At 41.7% G+C, this 20,594-nt stretch overlaps 1 protein-coding gene across 1 annotated transcript in view; it reads left to right on the forward strand.

Moving 5' to 3' along the window:
* The first annotated feature begins 211 nt into the window (after window positions 1-211).
* eya4 (EYA transcriptional coactivator and phosphatase 4) overlaps window positions 212-20,594 on the forward strand; it is a 41,387-nt gene continuing 21,004 nt past the window's right edge. Inside the window, exons 1-2 of the mRNA XM_079215616.1 lie at window positions 212-362; window positions 4,548-4,609. Of these exons, the coding sequence (XP_079071742.1) occupies window positions 4,577-4,609 (33 nt within the window). The 5' untranslated portion in view covers window positions 212-362; window positions 4,548-4,576. The remainder of the gene's footprint in view (window positions 363-4,547; window positions 4,610-20,594) is intronic.

Raw genomic sequence — 20,594 nt, forward strand, 5'->3', positions numbered from 1 at the left:
GTTTCGAAATAATGAAGTTGAGCCTAATGCTTCTGAACAGCCTGGTGCTCAAACTTGGACGTGGACTGAAAACAATGGTGTTTCCCGCAGAGGTGAGCGGTCCGGTCATCCCAACCGAGACCCTGGACTCCGGTTTAAGTTTGTAAATTAGTTTAATCGAGTCTGATTAACTCCTCGGGCTCGTCTTTGGACTCTCGCGGGTAATGGCCAGCAGTGGCTGAAGTGTTGTGATCCAGTCAGTGACAGCCTGCAAACAGCAGGGAGAGCTGTGCGGAGGTCTCGCTGCATCTGATTATGAGCGTTTCCAAGAAGTGAAGGCAATCTGGGAGCTTCTTGCTGGGACGATAGTAATATTAATACAGGTACGTTGACTTTGTTTCTGTATTTACAGTTACGGGTCTGTTGTTTTACTCTGGCAGTTATAAGGTCAGTGACAGTTCAGGTGGCTGCAGCCCGAGACGATAACTCGATAACTGGCATAGTTATTGACGTTGATTCAGTCTGATTCATGTCATGCAAAGTTACATAATAAACGAAGCATCAAGGCATGTTTCTTATTCAAATCATACTTTATTTAAATGAATTTCTCCCTCAATAACACATTTAATTTCATTAATTATGACAATTTCATGAATGTATTTGCTCCAATTATGCATCCATTAATACATTTGTCAAAAGAGATTATTGTAATATTTAATTTTGTGTCCAATTTTCTTTTTACTTATTTTCTTCGCCTCGGTATCTCGGCACGTAAAACACACTTCAATATATTTCGTCCACCTATTACTTTTCAGGGAAAAACTTGTTTACACAAACATAATTTAACAGTGATTCATTTAAGTTTAAATAATATAAGTCATATCGGTGTAAAACGGGTGATTCAACTGTTCTGTTGTTGTTTTAAATTATTTGTTCAAATAAAATTCTGATGCTTTATTCTGATGGTTATTTGCCATCATGCTCTTGGGCTGCAGGTCAATTAGTTATTTATTTATTTATTTTTTTACAGTTTTTAATCCAGATTCCATCACACATGGAGGGATTTCGTGTCCCGTCAGTGTTCTGCCAGCATCCCTCTGTGTGTCCACGATTTTTCTCCCCATCTCTCCTCTCATCCCACGTGGAGTTTGTGTTTATATTTGATATGTAGGAAATGGGAATCGTATACCATGGCCGAGCTCTCAGGACTTGAATGTGCCGCTGGCTATTGGCCTGCCCCTAACAACATGACAAGTTACGCGCCGACTCAAAATCGGATAGGTCTACTGCACAGTAATCCATACAGATTAGATTTCACATTAAGGACTCATATTTAACCAATGCGCAAGATGGATGGATGAACTGGATTTGGTTTGTGGAGATTTGAGGGAATGATGAAGTCTTGTACATAGAGGTTGAACACAAAGTATGTTTTTTTTTTTAATTTTAATTGAGTAACAGTTTGGGAATTTAACATAAACTGCACTTAATTTGAAAAAGCCTGTTTTCCATTATGCTGAGGGAAATATAACGCGTTTGGGATTGACGTTTGTTATGCCCTAAATCAAAATATTTGTAAAAATGTCAATATCGGGGTATGAGGGACAATTATATATTTTTTGAATCCCTGCACATTTCTCCCCTTATCATTTCAAAAATGTATATATGTTTCTTTTTGTCCTTCTTAAATTGTATTTTACTCTTGCAGGATATTTATCTGAGACAGTCTTTTATTAAAGTATATCATTGAAAATCAGTTTAGTACGATTTCGTCCAGACGCTTTGAAGGTTGCAAAAAGTATTTAATCAAAACACCTATTTATCATGTTGTGCTACTAATATTCGAAAACGCTTTCACATTGACGTACAGGGTAAAGTCCCTACATTTCTATTCGACTTTTGTCTTAAAAAAAAATATAATAATTTATACACATAACAAAAAAATATATAATCAATTTATTATATATTTGCTAATACAAATATAGTCTATATAAGGGAGAAGAGGCGTGTCTGCATCTTCGTCTGAGAAATACAATAAAGTCTTAACCGGCGTTTTCTAAAAGTGTCGCCAAAAAAATCAAATTGACCTGTGCGTAAAAACGTCAGTTCAGTCAATCAAGTCGCAGTGAAGACATGACCTTTCACTGCGACCTCTCCAGCCAGCAGCAGTCTGCGGTTTGTTCTACATTCTCCTCTCTATGGCTTTTATAGCGTGAAATTACCGCAGCGCAGCCGCGTCGTCCACTTTCTAATCCTCCGCCGTCCCATACGTGTTCCCTGTCGCTGTCAATGGCCATGGAGAGAAATCTAATTCTCTCTTCTGGGACGCTGAAGGAAATGGCTGGCGTTATTGATTCCCAGTGCAGTGTCAGATAACTACTGGTTTTAGGGCCGTGTGAGGCAGACGTGTAGTGAACATGACGCATAGCCTAAGAAGGTGCAAACCAGTTGGTCATAAGCAGTGAACGACATTTAGGAATATTAAAAAGCATCAATTCATATATACATACATATATATATATATATATATATATATGTATATATGTACGTATATACGTATATATATATATATATATATATATATATATATATATATATATGTATATATATATATATATATATATATATATATATATATATATATACGTATATACGTACATATATACATATATATATGTATATCTTATATATATATATATATATGTATATCTTATATATATATATATATATATATGTATATCTTATATATATATATATATATATATATATACGTATATACGTACATATATACATATATATATGTATATATATGTATGTATATATATATATATATATATATATATATATATATATATATATATATATATATATATATATACATAGAGAGAGAGAGAGAGAGAGAGAGAGAGAGAGAGAGAGAGAGAGAGAGAGAGAGAGAGAGAGAGAGAGTACAATACCTATTCTAAGATGCCATGGTACTTTGTGGTAATGTATCACTTTACTGCCCCTAAAAGTTATCCCATTAAATGGTTGATAATATTGCCTCGTTGTGTGTTTGCCCACTGCATCCTTACTAAAGAAGAATATATATCTGAAGGGGAGACTGCAAAGTAAACAGATAGACCACTGATTCTGCCCTCCACTGAGGTGAGAGGGAGGGAAGGAGGGAGGGAGAGAGGCTTGGGCACAAATCAATTCACCTGAGAGACGCATTATTGTCTTCGGTTTCAGACGAGGACGAGCTGAGCTGAACCCTATGAAAAATTAAAAGGATGCCAGTTAAAGGATTTAGTCAGAAAACTCCACAGTGCAGTAGCACACACACACACACACACACACACACACACACACACACACACACACACACACACACACACACTGAACAAAGCAGGGGGGAAATGTCTAATATTGCCTTTAATGTAATGTCTTACTTGTTATTTTGAGAAACATTTTACATTACATTTTATACTGGCTGGCCAGCCTTTGTAGAAGAGCACACAGTCACGTGTCCATGCATTCTCACCGTGCACGCATATACTCTGATATATGCCCTACACTGAGCTGAACACACTGTATGATATGATAAGACTGTGCAGAAAAGGACATTTGCAGCTTGCTCTTGACACTGCCTCCTGGCGCAGGTGTAGAACAAATATTCATTTAATTTGAAGTGAAATGGTGCTAATGCATGAAAACATTTTTGTGGGGCAAATGAGCTGTACATTGTCCAGGGGCACTCCTTACCACACACTTGCTGGGAACCGCGGATCTAATGACAGGGAAGGACTTTTGTGTTTGCATGCGAGTGTGTGTCCTCCCAGCCTACTCTTTTGTTCAACTGTCAAACTTTTACACAATATTGCAGAGAAGCCATTTTGTGCCGTTCTTTTCGGGACGATGGCATTGTGTTCCATTCTCTCAGCTGACCTTTTGTTGCAGCGTCACCCTCTGCATGACAGTGGGGATGAAAAAAACAAAAACAAGGACAGAATGTCTTTTTTTTTCTTCTTCTCATCACAATATCTAATCTCACTTAAGTTGTCGACAATCACCTCGGCCTCTGCGTCGCTCCAGACTCCTGCGCCAACCTGTCTCCTGTCTAGTATTAATAGGGTCACTCACTGTCTTCGCGTGCTCGCCAGCCACTGTGACTGTGGTCCAGAGCCAGCCAAGCAGCCATATCATTTACACTTCTCCATTTTCATTGTTGATATTTACTTCTGCAATTATCTCTCCACTTCACCCTCGGCTGAAGACGATATGCTGAAGTTACCGCTGCTGCTTCCCTCCTTCGGTCTCCTGTTGCTCACACATAAACACACTGACAGAAGGTCCGACCGACAGATGCACAAAGACATAAAAAAAGAAATAAATTAATGCAGTATGGTCCATGGTTACATCCACAGTGTGAGTGTTCAATTTGGCAATCAAACCCTCCCAAGCAAATGTTCAAGCCACATCCCTGTGAAGCAAAGTACAGGTGATGCTCAAACCTGCAAAGGTAAATAGAACAAAGAGAGTTTTTTTCATTTTATATCCATTTTATTTTCTCATTTTTTGCCTCTCAGGCGTGTGGCAGATCAAAACCCAAGAAACCATGGAGGCCTCACAGGACCTCAACGAACAGATGGTGAGTTAAACGCTACTGTATGCATGTGTGCGTGTGTGTGTGTGGGTACCTTGTATGGGCCACACAAGTCTGAGGTATGGGTGCATTGGAGAGATGTGTGTGTGTGTGTGTGTGTGTGTGTGTGTGTGTGTGTGTGTGTATGTGTGTGTGTGTGTGTGTGTGTGTGTGTGTGTGTGTGTGTGTGTGTGTGTGGTAACATACAGCAGATGTGCTCCAGTGAGTGTACAGTAACCATATGGCAGCAGTCAGCAGTGAATGAGACTTAGAAACAATGCTGAACGGAGACATCAATTTAGGAACTGTGTGTGTGTGTGTGTGTGTGTGTGTGTGTGTGTGTGTGTGTGTGTGTGTGTGTGTGTGTGTGTGTGTGTGTGTGTGTGTGTGTGTTAGAGAGAGGAAGATGGAGCTTTAAAAAAACACTATATGTTTGAATCCACAGTCTTTTTCAATCTCATACAGTATCTTTTAAAAGCTCTTTCACACACACACACACACACACACAGACACGAGCCCGACAGTCTCAGCACAGTCGGCCTCTCTGCGTCACTTCACGTCAGCGCAGCGTCCCAGTTCTGCTTGTTTAAAGATCAGGCCGTATTGTTGGGAAAATGATTTTGGCGGCGACGAGGTCCACTCGCATTTCAAAGTCGTTAGTCAGCCACCAGAACAGGTGTAATTTCATCTCCTCCTCTTCCTCCTCTTCCTCCTCCTCCTTCTCCTCCTCCTCCTCCATCAAGCTTGGTTCTCTCTCTCCCTCACTCTCCCTCTGACCTGCCAGCCTCGACAGTGATAATAGCGCGAAGTGGGACAGAGCGCTGAAGTATGTTGTTTTTCCCCCACTTTTTGTGTTGCTCTGTCAGACTCGCCCTGGGTTAAATTACGGGCTGACCCCAGCGGAGTGCTGTCACTCACAGTTACAGTACATGCACACAACGGAAAGGCACAGCAAAAGACAAATGGAGCAAGAAAGAGGACGAGAGGAGCATCCATCTTGTCTTGCTGCCATCCAAATATGAAATATTGATGTCCATATTCCCCAATTACTTCACCTGCTTTAAATAGGACACTGATATCATTTATAATGTGAATTTGAGCTGGGGATCAAAGACATTGATTAATTGTTCAGCTTGGAAATGAGAACTCAGAGCAAGGACAGAGATTTTAATCTTACCGCACAGAGCTGGAGATTTACAGAGCGGAGATTTGTGACTTCTGGAAAGGTTTGGTCTTTACCTTTTCTTGTAAAAAAAAAAAAGTATTCAAGTTACTTTAAGCTGAATCAAAATTGTGTTGTCGTTGGGTCTCTATTTTTTAATCAGTATTTTAGCATCTGATGCACATTCTGCTTACGAGGCACAACTCGGTAAAATTACTGCAGCCTAAAACAGAAATTCAATTTTACTTTGGTTGTTTTCATTTGTAAATTGATTCAATAATTGTGATGCATTTCCTATAAATGTTTTCTCCTCCTGAAAGTGGCTAATTCTTTCCCCACTCTGCATCATTGAAATAGGCGTGTCTCGGGTGACTGAGAAAACAGCGCAGACCTCACACACAAAGTTTCGGGGAGTTGTCTTTTGAAAGCTGATACCCCCATACCTCCCCTCTACCCTTTTAAAGTCCCCCCTGTCCCTTACTTCCTCCACCCCGCCCTTTTCCCACCACATCCATCGCACGTCATCTGGGTTATGGTCAGGCGTCCTCTCTGGCCGCCTGCCTGCCGAAGGCCAGCCTGCCGTCTGGGGTCCTCGGGGAGCCTGGAAGGAGCCTGAGGCAGGGCCAACAGTGGTTAGCCTCTTAATTCTACTTTTAGTTTGTTTAAGCGTCTCACTCCACCTGTTGTCACTTACTTGTTTAGCTTTGGCGAAAAGGTGCTAACTATTTCCTCTTTTTCTTTTTTTTGAGTGAGATGGTGATAAAGAGATGATGATGTTTGGATCAAAAGTGTTATTAAAATTTCAGTTAAATCCAATTATGAATTTGTATGAGCAGATATATAGTGATGATAGACCAGCACGAGTCCTCGAGTATACACATACAAACACACACACGCTCCACACACAGTCCCTCAACGGCTCTTGATCCGACAGAGCCCTGATAGAAGTCTCCAGTCCGTTGGCTAGTGGAGGAAGCAGTGAAAGACGGGAGGCGGTGAGCGCCGCTGTTTGTTGACCCCGGGGAGCCTTGCAGGATTTAAATGTATGGCCACCAAAAGAAGTGAGAGAGATGAAGTAGGAGGAAAAAAAGAGGAAAAAAGAGGGGAAAAAAGGTTCTTTTAGCTGTAGCCTTTTCCTCTGGTGCGCTGGGAGAGGCCCAGAGTATGGCAGCTGTCCCAGTGTGTGTGTGTGTGTGTGTGTGTGTGTGTGTGTGTGTGTGTGTGTGTGTGTGTGTGTGTGTGTGTGTGTGAGACAGAAAGACGGAGAGAGAGAGACCAAGTTAAAGGAGCAAAAGGGTCAGGTTGCACCCCTCTTTCACCCCTACAACCCCATACAGACACATTCACACAAACTTACATGCAGCAGCAGTAGCTAAATGCGAGCACGGCCCAACCCTGATTGCCAAGATTGCATTGGCGTCATAGACAGTCGTTTCAAAATCTGCCCGGCGACAAGGCCAGTGGACAGATCACAGGACTGTGGAGTGTAACAGCTACCCCCTGGGTTCCCTCTAGTAGGCTGGCATCCTAGTTGTGGCACCAAGGTGCACTTCAATTTCAGCTGGGTGTAAAGTGATTCTTGTAAGATTTATGTTTAGTTGACAGCTGAGTGTTGCTTTGAGAAGCTGCCGTTCAGTCTGAGAGGGAAGAAATAGTTTAGGGCAATATTTTCATATACTAAAAGCCCATTATTCTTTCATTATATATTTGATCAGGGGGAGATTAAGTAGCAGACAAATAAAAAAGCAAAGTATGGAGCATGCAGAAATGTAACTCATCATCAGAAAGATGCTGATGTTAATATTTTAAACGAATAGTTGGACAATTTAAGAAATAATCGCTTTCCTGCCGAGAGTGATGGGCGGTCCACATACACAGATGTGTGTTTGACATCTGTCACGGAGGACCTACGCTTCCAAATTATGAAATGTGTCAATGAGATATCCATCGCCCCAAGACCCCCATGCAGTTTATACCATGCAGATTTTAAGTTTGTATACGTTCTGAACAACACCTGTCATGATTGACCACGACAACCATTAGCAACACTGGGAGCCTGACTAAAATCAATGAATCAATTAAAACAACATTTTAATTGGTTGGTAGACATTTAGTTGGTAGACATATTTGTTACCTAGAGCCAGGCTGTTTCCCGCCTGCTGCCAGCCTAAGGCTAAACTAACCTGCTGGCGGTAACATGAGAATAGCATTCATCTTCTCATCTAACTTTTGGTAAGAGAGCAAGTGTATTTCCCAATTTGTTGAACAATTACTTCAATATTTAGAATATTTAACAGTGAAATGGTTTAATGCATTTATTAACAAAGTATTATATTACATTTTTAAATCGGGTGAATTTAGCCCAAATAAATAATTAGATAAAGGATCCTACTTTCATGGGAACAATGGAAAAATAACTCCCTTTCTCTTTGTTTTGACATGACTTTTATTTAAGCTGAAACAACCAAAACATCTGTCTCTCACCGAAACCCATTCATTTCTTGCGTTGGTTCAGACAATCTTTAACTCATAAGAGAGTCGAGTGAGAATCTGGCCGGCCAGGGAAAGCCAGCTAGGTGTGAGGTGAGCAGGTCACAGACAGCCTTTTGAGCCAATCACAGTCTGACAGACTCAACCCCCCCAAACAGACTGGAGAATCCATCTAGAAATCCAAAGCAACCGGCGTGGGCTTTCTAGAGAAACGCACCAGACAGGAAACCACATGATACGTGTGCTTTAGTGTCTGCTGCGTGTGTCTGTGTGAGAGCATGTGTGTGTAGGTGTTTCTCTCTCTGTTATACACATAAACTCTCTGCGGTGTGGGACGGCTGAGGTCATCTGAGTGGAGCGACGGCCTCATATTGTGACCATGCTTGTTTAATGGAAGTCAATCAGTCCGCTATTTCAAGCCAAGATTCCTCACTTTATTGATTACTCAAAGAGTTTTCAAGGAAAGTCACATCGTTGCCAGATGTTACAGTTCTCTCTACTGAACATTTTAGCATGAGAAGTTGATTATTAGAGAAACTACCAATAATGACACTGAATTCACACTCTCACAAACTATAAATCATTATAAGTCCCGAAGTAATAAACCATAAAATATTTTTTTTGTTCCCATCAACTTCCATAAATAGGCCCTTGAAAGCACAGCCCACCTTTTGTTCGGACCGGTCTTCTGGCCAAACGCTCATCTGCCACTGGTTACAAATAAAGGAGCATATTTCCTCATTTTGCCGGGAAGGAAATGAAACTGCAACAATTGTGTTTTGGTTTAGGAGGAACCTGCTTGCTCTGCCTGCTGGAGAACTTCCTCTGCTGCTCTGCTGGAAGATTGTATTTCTCTCTCTGCAGCGTAGAACCAGAGAGGTATCAGACCAAGAGGGTTGAGATCTGGGTCTCTGTGTTGTCTGTCCCAGACTGCTAAGGATTTCTTTCATTATCGATCAATCAATTCTTTAATTTGTTTGTATTACTCCTTTTGTGGACCATTGCTGGCCATTATCTTCAGTGTGTTCTTGTAATATTTCTGTTTAAAACGTTTGTTTTCTTGAAGATTAAAAACACATTGAAGTTATAGTTATGTTATAGAATTCAGAAGAGCTCAAGATAATGAACACCAGATTAAAACACAAAGATATTTGGTTTTCAATTATATAAAAACATAGAAGAGCAACTAATCTTAACATTTAAGAAGCTGGAACCAGCTCCTTGATAAATGAACAAGTACCTATCAATTTTTTTTGTATATATATACAATATTTTTGCATATATATGAAAGTTGTTCATTTGTCGCAGGTGGAACAGGTAAACAATTACACTCCAACATAGAGTATAATAGAACAAAGAGCTTGCTGTCAGCTTTTCAGTATTATTGAGACCATTTAAAATATCCATTTGTATTTGCAATGTGTGTATTTAAGACTTCCTAAGGATGCACATTTGTCCATCTGACCATGTTTGAAATGGATCCAACGTTGATGCACAGAGGGACACGTTCTCCTTGTCCTTGATTCTTCCTGTCTGTCTGTCTGTCTGTCTGACTGTCTCACCTTCTCTTCCTCCGCCGGCCAGCCCGCCTCTTCGTCTCTCCCTCTGTCTCCCTGGCTAGAGTGATGATTCAGGGCCTATTGTGAAGTCAGCAATCCGATACAGAGCCAACCCGAGAGCAGGGAGGGGGGGGGGGGGGGGGGGGGGGACGAAAGAGGGAGGAGGGAGGATAGAGAGAGTAGAGGGGGAAGAGAAACATAAGGTACTATGGGTGTTCTCAGAGCCAGGTCCATGCTGTCTGGAGCCCAGGGCGCTTTGGCACCCTTACCTGTCCTCTGCTTTACCTGTTGCTCTCATTCTCTGATTTGGCCTATGGTCTCTGTGTCTCTTTGCCCCCAACTAAGCACTCCTTTTTGGTCTCCCTGCCTGTCCCTCTTCTATCTTTTTTTTTTTTTACACTTACGTACATTGTCCTCTCCCTCAAGCTGCCTTTCCTTCTTCGCAGACATATGGTATTGCGAGTGATTTTATTAGGAAGATGATATGAAGTGTTTCGAGGCCTGGTATGATGGAACAGCTTTTGAGACACTCAACACCCGCTCACTCTCCTCGGTGCGTCGGGCAGCAACTTCTTACAATATTGACTCTGAGAGCAGATGGCATGTGAGGGCATACCTTTCTGTCTGCTGAATGTCTCTCCATTTGTCTTTTTTTTAAGGATATCTACCTTATGCTGTACATCTCACATACACACACACACACGCACACACACACACACACACACACACACACACACACGCACACTGTGATGTCATGAGCAGCATTATTTAACAGGCAGCTGGGAGGCCATTCATCATTTAATTAAAAGCGTCTGAAAGGGATCTGAGGCCTAATGAGATTAGCTTTAATTATTGATGCGGCTGCTGCTGCCACAGACACGCACATACACACACAGGATCATGAACACACACACACACGCACACACACAATGCCACACTCCAGTTATGACCGACACGGACACTCAGGATCTCGAAGAGTTAAACTCTTAAAACGCAAACATGTTCACTCTTTTTTTGCTTTCAAATTCTTGCGCCCTTACCTGATCTTTTTCCCAACACACACGCACGCACGCACGCACACACACAGACACAGACACACACACACACACACACATCTCATTGATTTCGTTGGGATGAGGAGGTGCTCAGGGGGGTGGGTTGGTGGACCCTGGTGAGGGGGGGCTGCTGCGGTATGGGGACCGAGCGGGTGGCGCGGGGGGGCGGTAGCTGCGGTCAGGGGTTGGAGATGAGAAAGGGTGAGGAGGGGGGTTGCAGGAGGATGGTGTTGTATTTCTTCAGGTCTCTCACAGCAGCAAAGAAGAGCTGAAACTGTTCTAGTCCACTCACTCTTTTCTCCATTTCATCGAGCTGAATCCTGCCAGAAAACATTTTATATTAATTTCGCATCACATACTCGGTTTGTTTGTGAACCTCAGCTGAATAACGTCCTGTGCGTTTGACCTACAATTGGCTGCACATCATTAGATTAGATTCGATTCAATTATTGTCATAGTACATACTTTTACATACATGAAATGTATTCTCTGCATTTGACCCATCCTTAGTATTAGGGAGCAGTGAGTAGCCGTGGGCGGCGTTTGTAATGACCGACCCGCCCTTTGTTGTACCTTGAAATGGTTTAAGCTAATGATAGATGTGTCCTAAATATTCATAATATATCCTATATACTGTCACAACTTCTATCTTGGTGACTAATCTGCGATGATTTATACTCATTATGGAGCTGGAGAATCATTTTTCATTATTTAGGGATGTCGATTTTCAGTTAATTAATTAATTGTTGTGTATAACATGTATTAATGAGTATGAACTTATTATTTCCACACTGAACTTTATCTTTCAGTTCACTCTACAGTCATCTGTCCCAGTGTGTTTGTATAGACATTTCATATTGAGTTGTGTGTTCAGCGCCACTGATTAGAGTGATAGAGTGATGTTCTGGAGTGCTACTGCGTGTGTGTGTGTGTGTGTGTGTGTGTGTGTGTGTGTGTGTGTGTGTGTGTGTGTGTGTGTGTGTGTGTGCGTGTGTGTGTGTGTGCCTGGTCAGCCATAGACTGGTTTAGGTTTCTCCCAGTTGTTTTTTTAATCACTCTCATCAGATTAGCTGAGCAGGGGCAGTCGAGGCCAAACGCTTCACAATTAACAGCGCAGAACCGCCCCACACACACACACACACACACACACACACACACACACACACACACACACACACACACACACACATCCATCAGTGACTTTTCATTTGTCTCCATTGAGTAAAGCTGCATTAAATCATGTCTGTGATCCCCTCACTCTGAGACAATGAGGAGCCAATTTAACTGGCAGATATGAAGACCACCAGGACGGAGAGGAGGCCTTAGTCACTGTTCTCCTCTACTGCTCTTCCTCCACACACACACATACACATAGTATTCTCTACAAATTGATTAAATAAAACATATCGTTGGGATTCTAAGATTAGAAAAGTCCACTGACACTCTTTGTCCATAGTTATAGAGAGATGACTTTTTTTTTAAGATGACCAATTTAGCCCAGTACTTACTTGTTATAGTTTAGAATTGATTTAATTTCCTTATAACCCGAAGAAATTCACTGTTTCAAAATAATCTGAAACCATTGGCCCCATGTAGGCTTGACGAGTCTGTTGGAGGCAAGAATGCAATCTCAAACTGAAGGATCTAAAGATGATTCAGAAAAGTACAATTGATTTCGCAGAGCAGAGTCTTGAGGCTGCTTCTTTTTTTTCCAAAGCAGTTTGTTGTTTTCCGCTGATGTCGTCACTTTTTTTTTAATACAAGGGTTTACAAGTGAGCTGTGACCACAGTAATGGTGGCTTGTCTGCTTCTGCCTCCAACTCGGATTCGTATATCGCTGAATTTTCTAATCAAGTCTCAGTATCGGATAGGTCACAGAAAAGTGGGCAGCAGTCCTGGAGCCCAGACTCTTAGTGGCTGCAGATTGTCCGTGTGGCAATTACTTCAACACAATTGTTTGCATTGTTGTTGGTTTTTAAATGCACCATAATTGTGCATTGTGCAATTTTTGTTTCCTCCAAATCTTGACTTAACCACTTTCTAGTCGAGGAGCCCTGTGTCAAAATCTGTTTGTTTAAAGTTGCTGTGCTTACATGTTGTATATTCTTAGCTTTTGTGTTTTCTTTCTCATCAGCAAATCCCATGAAAATAACCAAAAGTAAAAATGAATTGTTGAAGACAATGTTTCCTTTTTTAGCCAACCCTAACACCGAAGGAAGAAATCTGTACTGCTTTTACTATTAGGATTTGGATTAATCTTGATTATTTGGGCTATTAACTGTTTGAAAATATAAAAAATACCTGTCAGGAAAAGTCTCAGTATATTCTTTAAAGCACATACTATATAATATCCACGATGGTCCGATCATTTTAGGACCATTCCCTCACTAAAATATATTGTTATGTTGAGTCTTTTTCTCAACCGAACTCACACATACACCTTATCAAACTCGCTGTAACTTCTTTCTCTGTCTTTCTGAGTGACTTAACAGCTCTGTGTTGTATAGCTTGGAGCTACCGTGCTGGGTGTTGTTCTCTCCTTTCATAGATTGTTTGTATTGTCTTGGGGGTTCAATGTAGAGGTCAGCGTCTAGTTTTAGCTCTATTTTCGTCTTGAAGACAAAAGTTCGAAGACATGTGATACAGTGTGTGAATATACTTTCATTTTTGGACCTTTCAAATTCTGAGTAGGCAGCTCTTGGCAAATGCGAGAGAGAGAGAGAGAGAGAGAGAGAGATGTTTTTGGAGAGTACCTTTTCACCCAAACACCTCCTCCTGCACCTTTTCCCTGCTTCACAGACTCACCCTGTTCTTCCCTTTCACTCCCTTACTCCTTTTTTCCCTCTTTTATAGCTTCCTACTACACCTGAAAAAGGGGCATTTTTGGACGCATAAAGAGAAGGATAGTTTTACACCTCCTCGGGCTGGGGGAACTGGGAGGTGTAGGAGGAGTGGTGGAGGGGGGCAGTGAGGGAGGAGGCTCGGCACAATGTATTTTACATGAAAGGAAGGGGATAGAGTTACTGCACCGATAACCACTCATACAAATGGGGAGAGCAGAGAGCTTTGAGCAGGGGACAGGTAAACGTGTGACTGTGTGTGTGTGTGTGTGTGTGTGTGTGTGTGTGTGTGTGTGTGTGTGTGTGTGTGTGTGTGTGTGTGTGTGTGTGTGTGTGAGTGTGTGTGTGAGAGAGAGAGAGAGAGAGAGAGAGATAGATAGAGAGAGAGAGAATGTGGAGGATAGATGGAGGTTGTGTTTGTGTGGTGAGTAACATCCTTCATGAATGTGTTTTGTGGTCAACACACACCAGCCGATTTCAGAGACAGGGATGGCTGGATGATCATGTTGCACAGGTGTGTGTGTGTGTGTGTGTGTGTGTGTGTGTGTGTGTGTGTGTGTGTGTGTGTGTGTGTGTGTGTGTGTGTGTGTGTGTGTGTGTGTGTGTGCGAGCGTGTGTGCGAGCGTGTGTGAATGTTTGTGTATGAATAAAAGAATTTCCAAATGTTTTCTCCCAATGAATCCTGTTATGTGTTATGAAGTTGACAAATCTAATATCTTTGTCATCTGCATGTTCCTGACTTTTTTAACGGTGACATAATTAAAGGAATATTTTAATATCCAAGAAAGCTTATTCGCTTTCTTGCCGAGAGTTAGATGAGAAGGTCAATGCCACGATCATGTCTGTGCTATAGATATGAAGCTACAACAGCCAGTTAGCTTAGCTCAGCAAAATCACTAGTCTGGCTCTGGTAAAACCACAACTTGTTGTTTTTACACTTATTTTTTGTATGGATTAAATATATAATTTATTAATTCGTAAGGTTTAGCCGTGCTGCTTGGTGGACTTCGTTAACTTTGACAGAGTCCCGCTGTCTCTCCCTGTTTATGCTAAGATGGCTTCTTTTAGCTAAGCCTAGCATTAGCGTACAAACACGTGAGTGGTATTGATCTTATCATCTAACTCTTGATAAAAAAGCAAGTAAGCATACTTTCCATAATGTTGAACTAATAAGGCTCGTTCATTATAATACTTAATATATGTTGTGTAATTAACTGATTCAAAATACATTTAATAAATATATTGATTTTAAGATAATTAAATGCATATCTGTAGAGATCTAATTTTAAAAAGAATCGAAGAAGCTTATTAAAATGTGATTGCACTTCAGAATAAAACAAAAGAACAAGGAGACAAAAAGAAATAAAGATAGCAGAGTGTGTCTCCGTCTGTCTTGCTTCTTGCTGAGTGGAAGATAAACTGCTGTTGTTCCACTTGAAGCACAAAGTTGTTCCCGAGGGCCTCTTCACAGGGAGTGAGGCACCTCAGTCGGACACTTTTTAAAACCCTCCTAAAGTCAACAAAAACCAAAGCCGAGTCCTGTTATTTAGCTGTCTAATATACGACCCGCTTCAATTGCTCAGCTCACCCGCTTAGATGTGCCCATCTAAGATACTGTTTAGTTTTTTTGTACTCTTTTTTTAGTGTTTTTTTGTTGTATTTCATCCGACGTGTTTTGGGACACCTCCCTTGCTCCCTTCTCCACTTGATGTGAAAGTATTTCATCAGCGATGTTTTTGGACGACCCCCTCCCGATGGGCGTCCTGCCTGACTAATAATAAAGTGCTTGAGTTGTCAAGCGCTTCGGCAACACCCTAATCTGTTCTGACAGCCAGTCCTCCACGTACGCTCTCAAGCGTCCCTGCACACAAGCGCACATCGGCATGCACGTATTACACACTTTCAACAGACATTTGCACCGGTGTGTGCACATAGGTTCTCAGACAGTCTATCAATCACGCTGTTCATTGAGGTCACCGGTGACCGAGCTAAAGGTGGCTGGTGCACGGTTGGAGACAGTCGCCCTGTTCCAAATTGGTCTCTGGGCCTGTGTACATACACGCACTGCACCCTTCTCAGCTGTTTTCTTTCGCTTCCTAGATGTACAGTAACATTCTGACTGGTCCGTGCTGTTAAAGGGTCATTTTACCCAAATTAGAAAGAAATCACACTTAATTATAGCGGTATCTGGCTTTTATTTGCCAGTTGAGTAGTTAGATCTTGGCCATAAAGTATATCCCATACTCCAATATTCACTTTATCAAAATCCATTACCACTTTATGATATTTAGGTTTTTTTTGTATGTGTTAGCGTCAAATTGTTTTACTCGGCTATTTTCTCAATACATGAGTGACTTTTGGTCTGATTGACACAATTGGATTAGATTTAAATCAGTACAACTCAGTGACAAGTCCATTTAACAGCAGGAAGAAGACAAGATTAAAAGTGATGCTTAAACGCAGCGTGGTAAACCAGAATCAGCAGAATGTCCGACAAACTTCTTAAAATAACAGATGTTTGGAACTGCAAATCCTGTCTGCAAGATGCATTCTTTCTGGGTGCTGTTCACCTGATAGTTCAACAAATCTCATTCTAATGTGCGTTTAAAATCGGAATGGGCGTAAGGTTGGACGTAAGTAGTCTGAATTCTCTTTAAAATCCTTCCACTGAAAACTGACTTTCTGTAAAGACAAGTTTGAGGCATAAATCTGAACTAAATACCAGGAGAAGTGAGAGAGAAAACATTACCCTTTAAATTGGTATTTTGGACTAGAATGGTTCGTCATTGACGCTGGTTTAAGTGTGTGCGTGGTTTGGGTGTGTGCCTCCCCTGACAACACCTTGGCGACCAAGGCGAAAGAGTGCCATCTTCAGACCGAGGCAGCTGGGAATCCGCCTCGTTGATACGACACCCTCGCCCATCCCTCCAACTCAGCCACGCTTCACATATGACACACTCGTGCGGCCCCTGTGGTTCCAAGTGTGTGTTTGTGTGCTCAGGTGTACATGTGAGTTTGAGTGGTGTGGGTGAAGTGTGTGAGGGGGGGGGAGGGTCTTGCATGGTGTGAAGTTTATGGTCTGGCCTTTACTTTCTACTGCACAGCAAGACATTGACATTACATTCACAACATATTTACCGCCTTGGTTCGCAGTCTTAATCACGCTGGAGCTACCATCAGCAGGGTTTGAGTCACACACACACACACACACACACACGGATGTTTTTAATTTTAGGGGCTCTGACTTTTTGTTGAGTTATGTTATATTTTCATACACGGGCTGGTTACAGTGTGGAATTCCGTTTATTTGTGTCTGAAAAAGGCTACATCTGTTCCATTTAGAAAGTTCTTTGGCTTTAAAATGAAAGCTTGAGTCTGTAGTGAGTGACAGCAGAGAGAGAGAGAGAGAGAGAGTGAGAGAGAGAGAGTGAGAGAGAGAGTGAGAGAGAGAGAGAGAGATGGATGAGGAGGGGGAGGAGGAGAAGAGAAAAAGAGGGGGAGGAGGCAGAGGAGGAGAGAAACAGGACGAGTGAAAATGTTCCCCATTACTGGAGTGGAGGAAGATAGGAGCTGTGCATGGATTGACCTGAGGAGACGAGCATAGTTTCTTTGCCGTTCGTGTCTTTCCTCCAGCCGCTGCATGTTTGTTCGGAGTGAAAGAGAAAGAGAAGAAGGCTGTAGTTCAACTAGAAAGTAAGAACGAGAAAAACGTGACACCTGGAGTACAAAGTGAGAGGCAGGTAGATAAAGACAAGTTGAAGTTTGGAGGGCTGTGCGAGTGTTCTGGCTGTGTGTGAGACCAGCAAGCCGGTGGATCGTACAGCTCTGTAATGCTTTGTGGAAGTAAAGGACTGCTACCTGACCTGATTACACCCTGAGGTAAGAATGTGTGAGGGTGTTCCATGCTCACACACATGCTGTATTTTATTTAGTGTAGTGTAGTGTTGTCTATAATGTGAGGACATGTAATATTATATGTTGCCAGTCACACTTCTGGATCAATAAATGCTGCTGTACGTGAAGGGAAATTGACAATTGCTTTTCAACATTTAAAGAATAGATATATTTAATTTGTCTGAATGAATGCAATTTTCAGAGCATTTGAAAAAGCACGCTTATGAACGTATTGGAATTGTTTCAGGGTTTCATTCCAAGTTAAATTAGTTTACTCTTTAAATGTATATTTCAAAACACTTTGTGTAAAATTAATGAAATTCAATCAGATAATTCTTCATTCTTTTACCTATGGAGAGTTTTTTTGTTTGAGATACTATTTCTTAATTATTAAATATTTTAGATATTCTTCTTACTTTTTGTGCAACATTTTAGGATTTATTTAGGAATACCAAATGTTCTGGAATGTATCTAATAAAAATGTCCTGAATAAAAACAAGCCACGAAACAATTGCAAAGAATGGCTATGCAATTTCTTATGAATTATTAAAAATGATTTTCTTAATTTGATTATGATTCTAAATGCTCTTTTTACATGAGCGCAAAACAATGTAAAAGAGATTTTCTTAAAGCCCTCATATACCAATTGTGTCTGTGTGTGTCTGTGTGTCTGTGTGTGTGCAACTCTACGCGTGGTATCAAATGACCCATTGCAGATGGGTTGGGTTATTACCAGAAACAGATAGACCTATTCTTCATTCTCTCTCCGTCTCGACCCCGTTTCTCTTCCTGTGCAGTGTTTTTGCAGTTTGCCAGAAACAATACCACAAACCTTGTCGATGCAACTTTTAGAAACATTTTAGAGTCTTGAGAGCTTGTTAAAACCAAAAATAGAGCGTGGGGGGAAGTAGATGAAAACAAGGAAACATGACCTGAACTAAGACTACTTCTGCTCATTTCTGATTCTGACTATTTTCTTAATACTGTGGTTAAATTAGGCCTCATGTTATCATTACAGCCATTATATGATCAAAATAATAAGTTAGTAACAACACAAACATAGCAGTGTGTAATTCCCTTAAATAAATCATTGTTATTAGTGCTAATTACTTTGGGTACCTGTATTTATCCCTCAGGGATTCCCCGGGCCGGGCAGGTTGTGTTCCAGACCGGTCACCCGGCCAACCGGGTCAAAGGTCACTTATTTAAATGGCTCAGATGACACAAATGGGTCCTTCAGATGTCGTGGCCACCTAATAGTACGCTAAGAGGCCCTTTGCTGTGTTATTAGAGATGAAGTCGGCCCATTTTACTGCTAGATACGGAAAAGGCGAGAATGTCGCGGATTATATTTGAATGCAGGAGTTAGTGAGCACGAAGAGTTTTGTTGCTTAATTATTGGATGATGGGTTTTCATTAATAGGGTCGTTTTAATGGGTCTCGATTGGATCATACACTTTTGTGTACTGGTCTCGATAAGTCTCTATTGAGGACAGTTAAAACAAGGGAACAAAAGTTTTAGACAAACAAAATCCATGTATGGAATCATATTAAATATGGAAAGTTTCTCATAGACGCGAATAAAAGCTGCAAAACACTGAGAGATGTGAGAGAGGCGGACACTGAGAGAAAGTGTGCAACGGATAAAGCACAACGATAAAAGCTTTTCAGGATCAAAGCCCTTGTGTGCTTGTGTTTTCACAGATCGTGTTGAGACAGAAAAAGACAGACAGTTGTGTGTTTCCTTGTGTGTGTGTGTGCGTGTGTACGTGTGTGTGAGTGTGTGCACGCACATGCGGGCCGCGTGCGCACCCTTGTTTGTATGTAGCCCTATGTGTGCGTTACATGTGGCTTGCAGTTTCTCACGGCCACGCTGTTGATGTCGTGACTGACAGCCTTGTTAAATTTCAGTAAAGCATGAAACGTGACATGAAAGTGGCTTGTGTGTGAGTGTGTGCGTGCGTGCGTGTGTAAAGTGATCCATACGAGGGCACCGGCTCACCTTTGAACCCTGCCTTAAACAGCTAAGTGCTGCTTCTTATTCGCTCTCAGCAGGATCGTCTAATCAGAACCATAACATCACCCACACACACACACACACACACACACACACACACAGATGTCCTAGTTCCAAAATACCTTGAGTTTGGTGTCTGCTTGGCCAAGCACTTTCTCTGTTCACTTACCTGTGATTGCGATAATGTGCAAATGACTTGAATATATGCTGCCTGAGTGAATTTGACCGTGTGTGTGTGTGTGTGTCCGTTTGTATGTGCATTTCCATGTGCGGGTGTGTGTGTGTTTGGCACCTCGCGCGTGCCCTACACCTCGACAGTGTGTTGACACAGTAATTATAGGGCAGCTGGTACACATTGGCCCTCGCTCCGCCCTGCATTTACTGTTCTAATTAGTTCCTGTTCCAAATAAGAGCGAGGAATTTTAATAGAGAACCGCTGGTCGGCCGTCTAACGCCGCATACCCTCACACACAGCAACGCACATGAAATCTGCCTGTGTGTGAGCGCCATGCTACGGTGGAAAGGCAATGAGGCTGAAGTGTATTTTCTTAATTCCTCTCTTTCTTTCTTTTTTTCTTCTTCAATGATGAAGAAAAAGTTCCAGCACACGGTGATTGCCACGACCAAATGTCTCGGTTCCCTTCCAAAGTCCGGGCTCAAATTAGCGCCTATGGTGACGCATTTAAGGGTGAAGAGTGAGCCTTGTGACCTAACATGACCCCACCGTGACCTTCCAACTCTCTGAGGGTTGAGGAAGGGGCTTGAGCTCCGGATGGAGCAGGGTCACGGGTGAACAAGGGAAAGTTAATATCTGTCACTTAGATGCCAGTTAGCACTTCTGTCACGGTGGTGGCTACAACTACAGACACCAGGTTTTGATTTATTATGATTTCTGCATTGTAACATTCAAGTCAAAATACAAGTCAAATTAATTTAGTTGCAATTTTCTGTTTACGTTGAGGTAATTTAACTGC

The sequence above is a fragment of the Taurulus bubalis genome (genome assembly GCF_910589615.1).
Source record: "Taurulus bubalis genome assembly, chromosome: 3".
Taxonomy (NCBI): Eukaryota; Metazoa; Chordata; class Actinopteri; order Perciformes; family Cottidae; genus Taurulus; species Taurulus bubalis.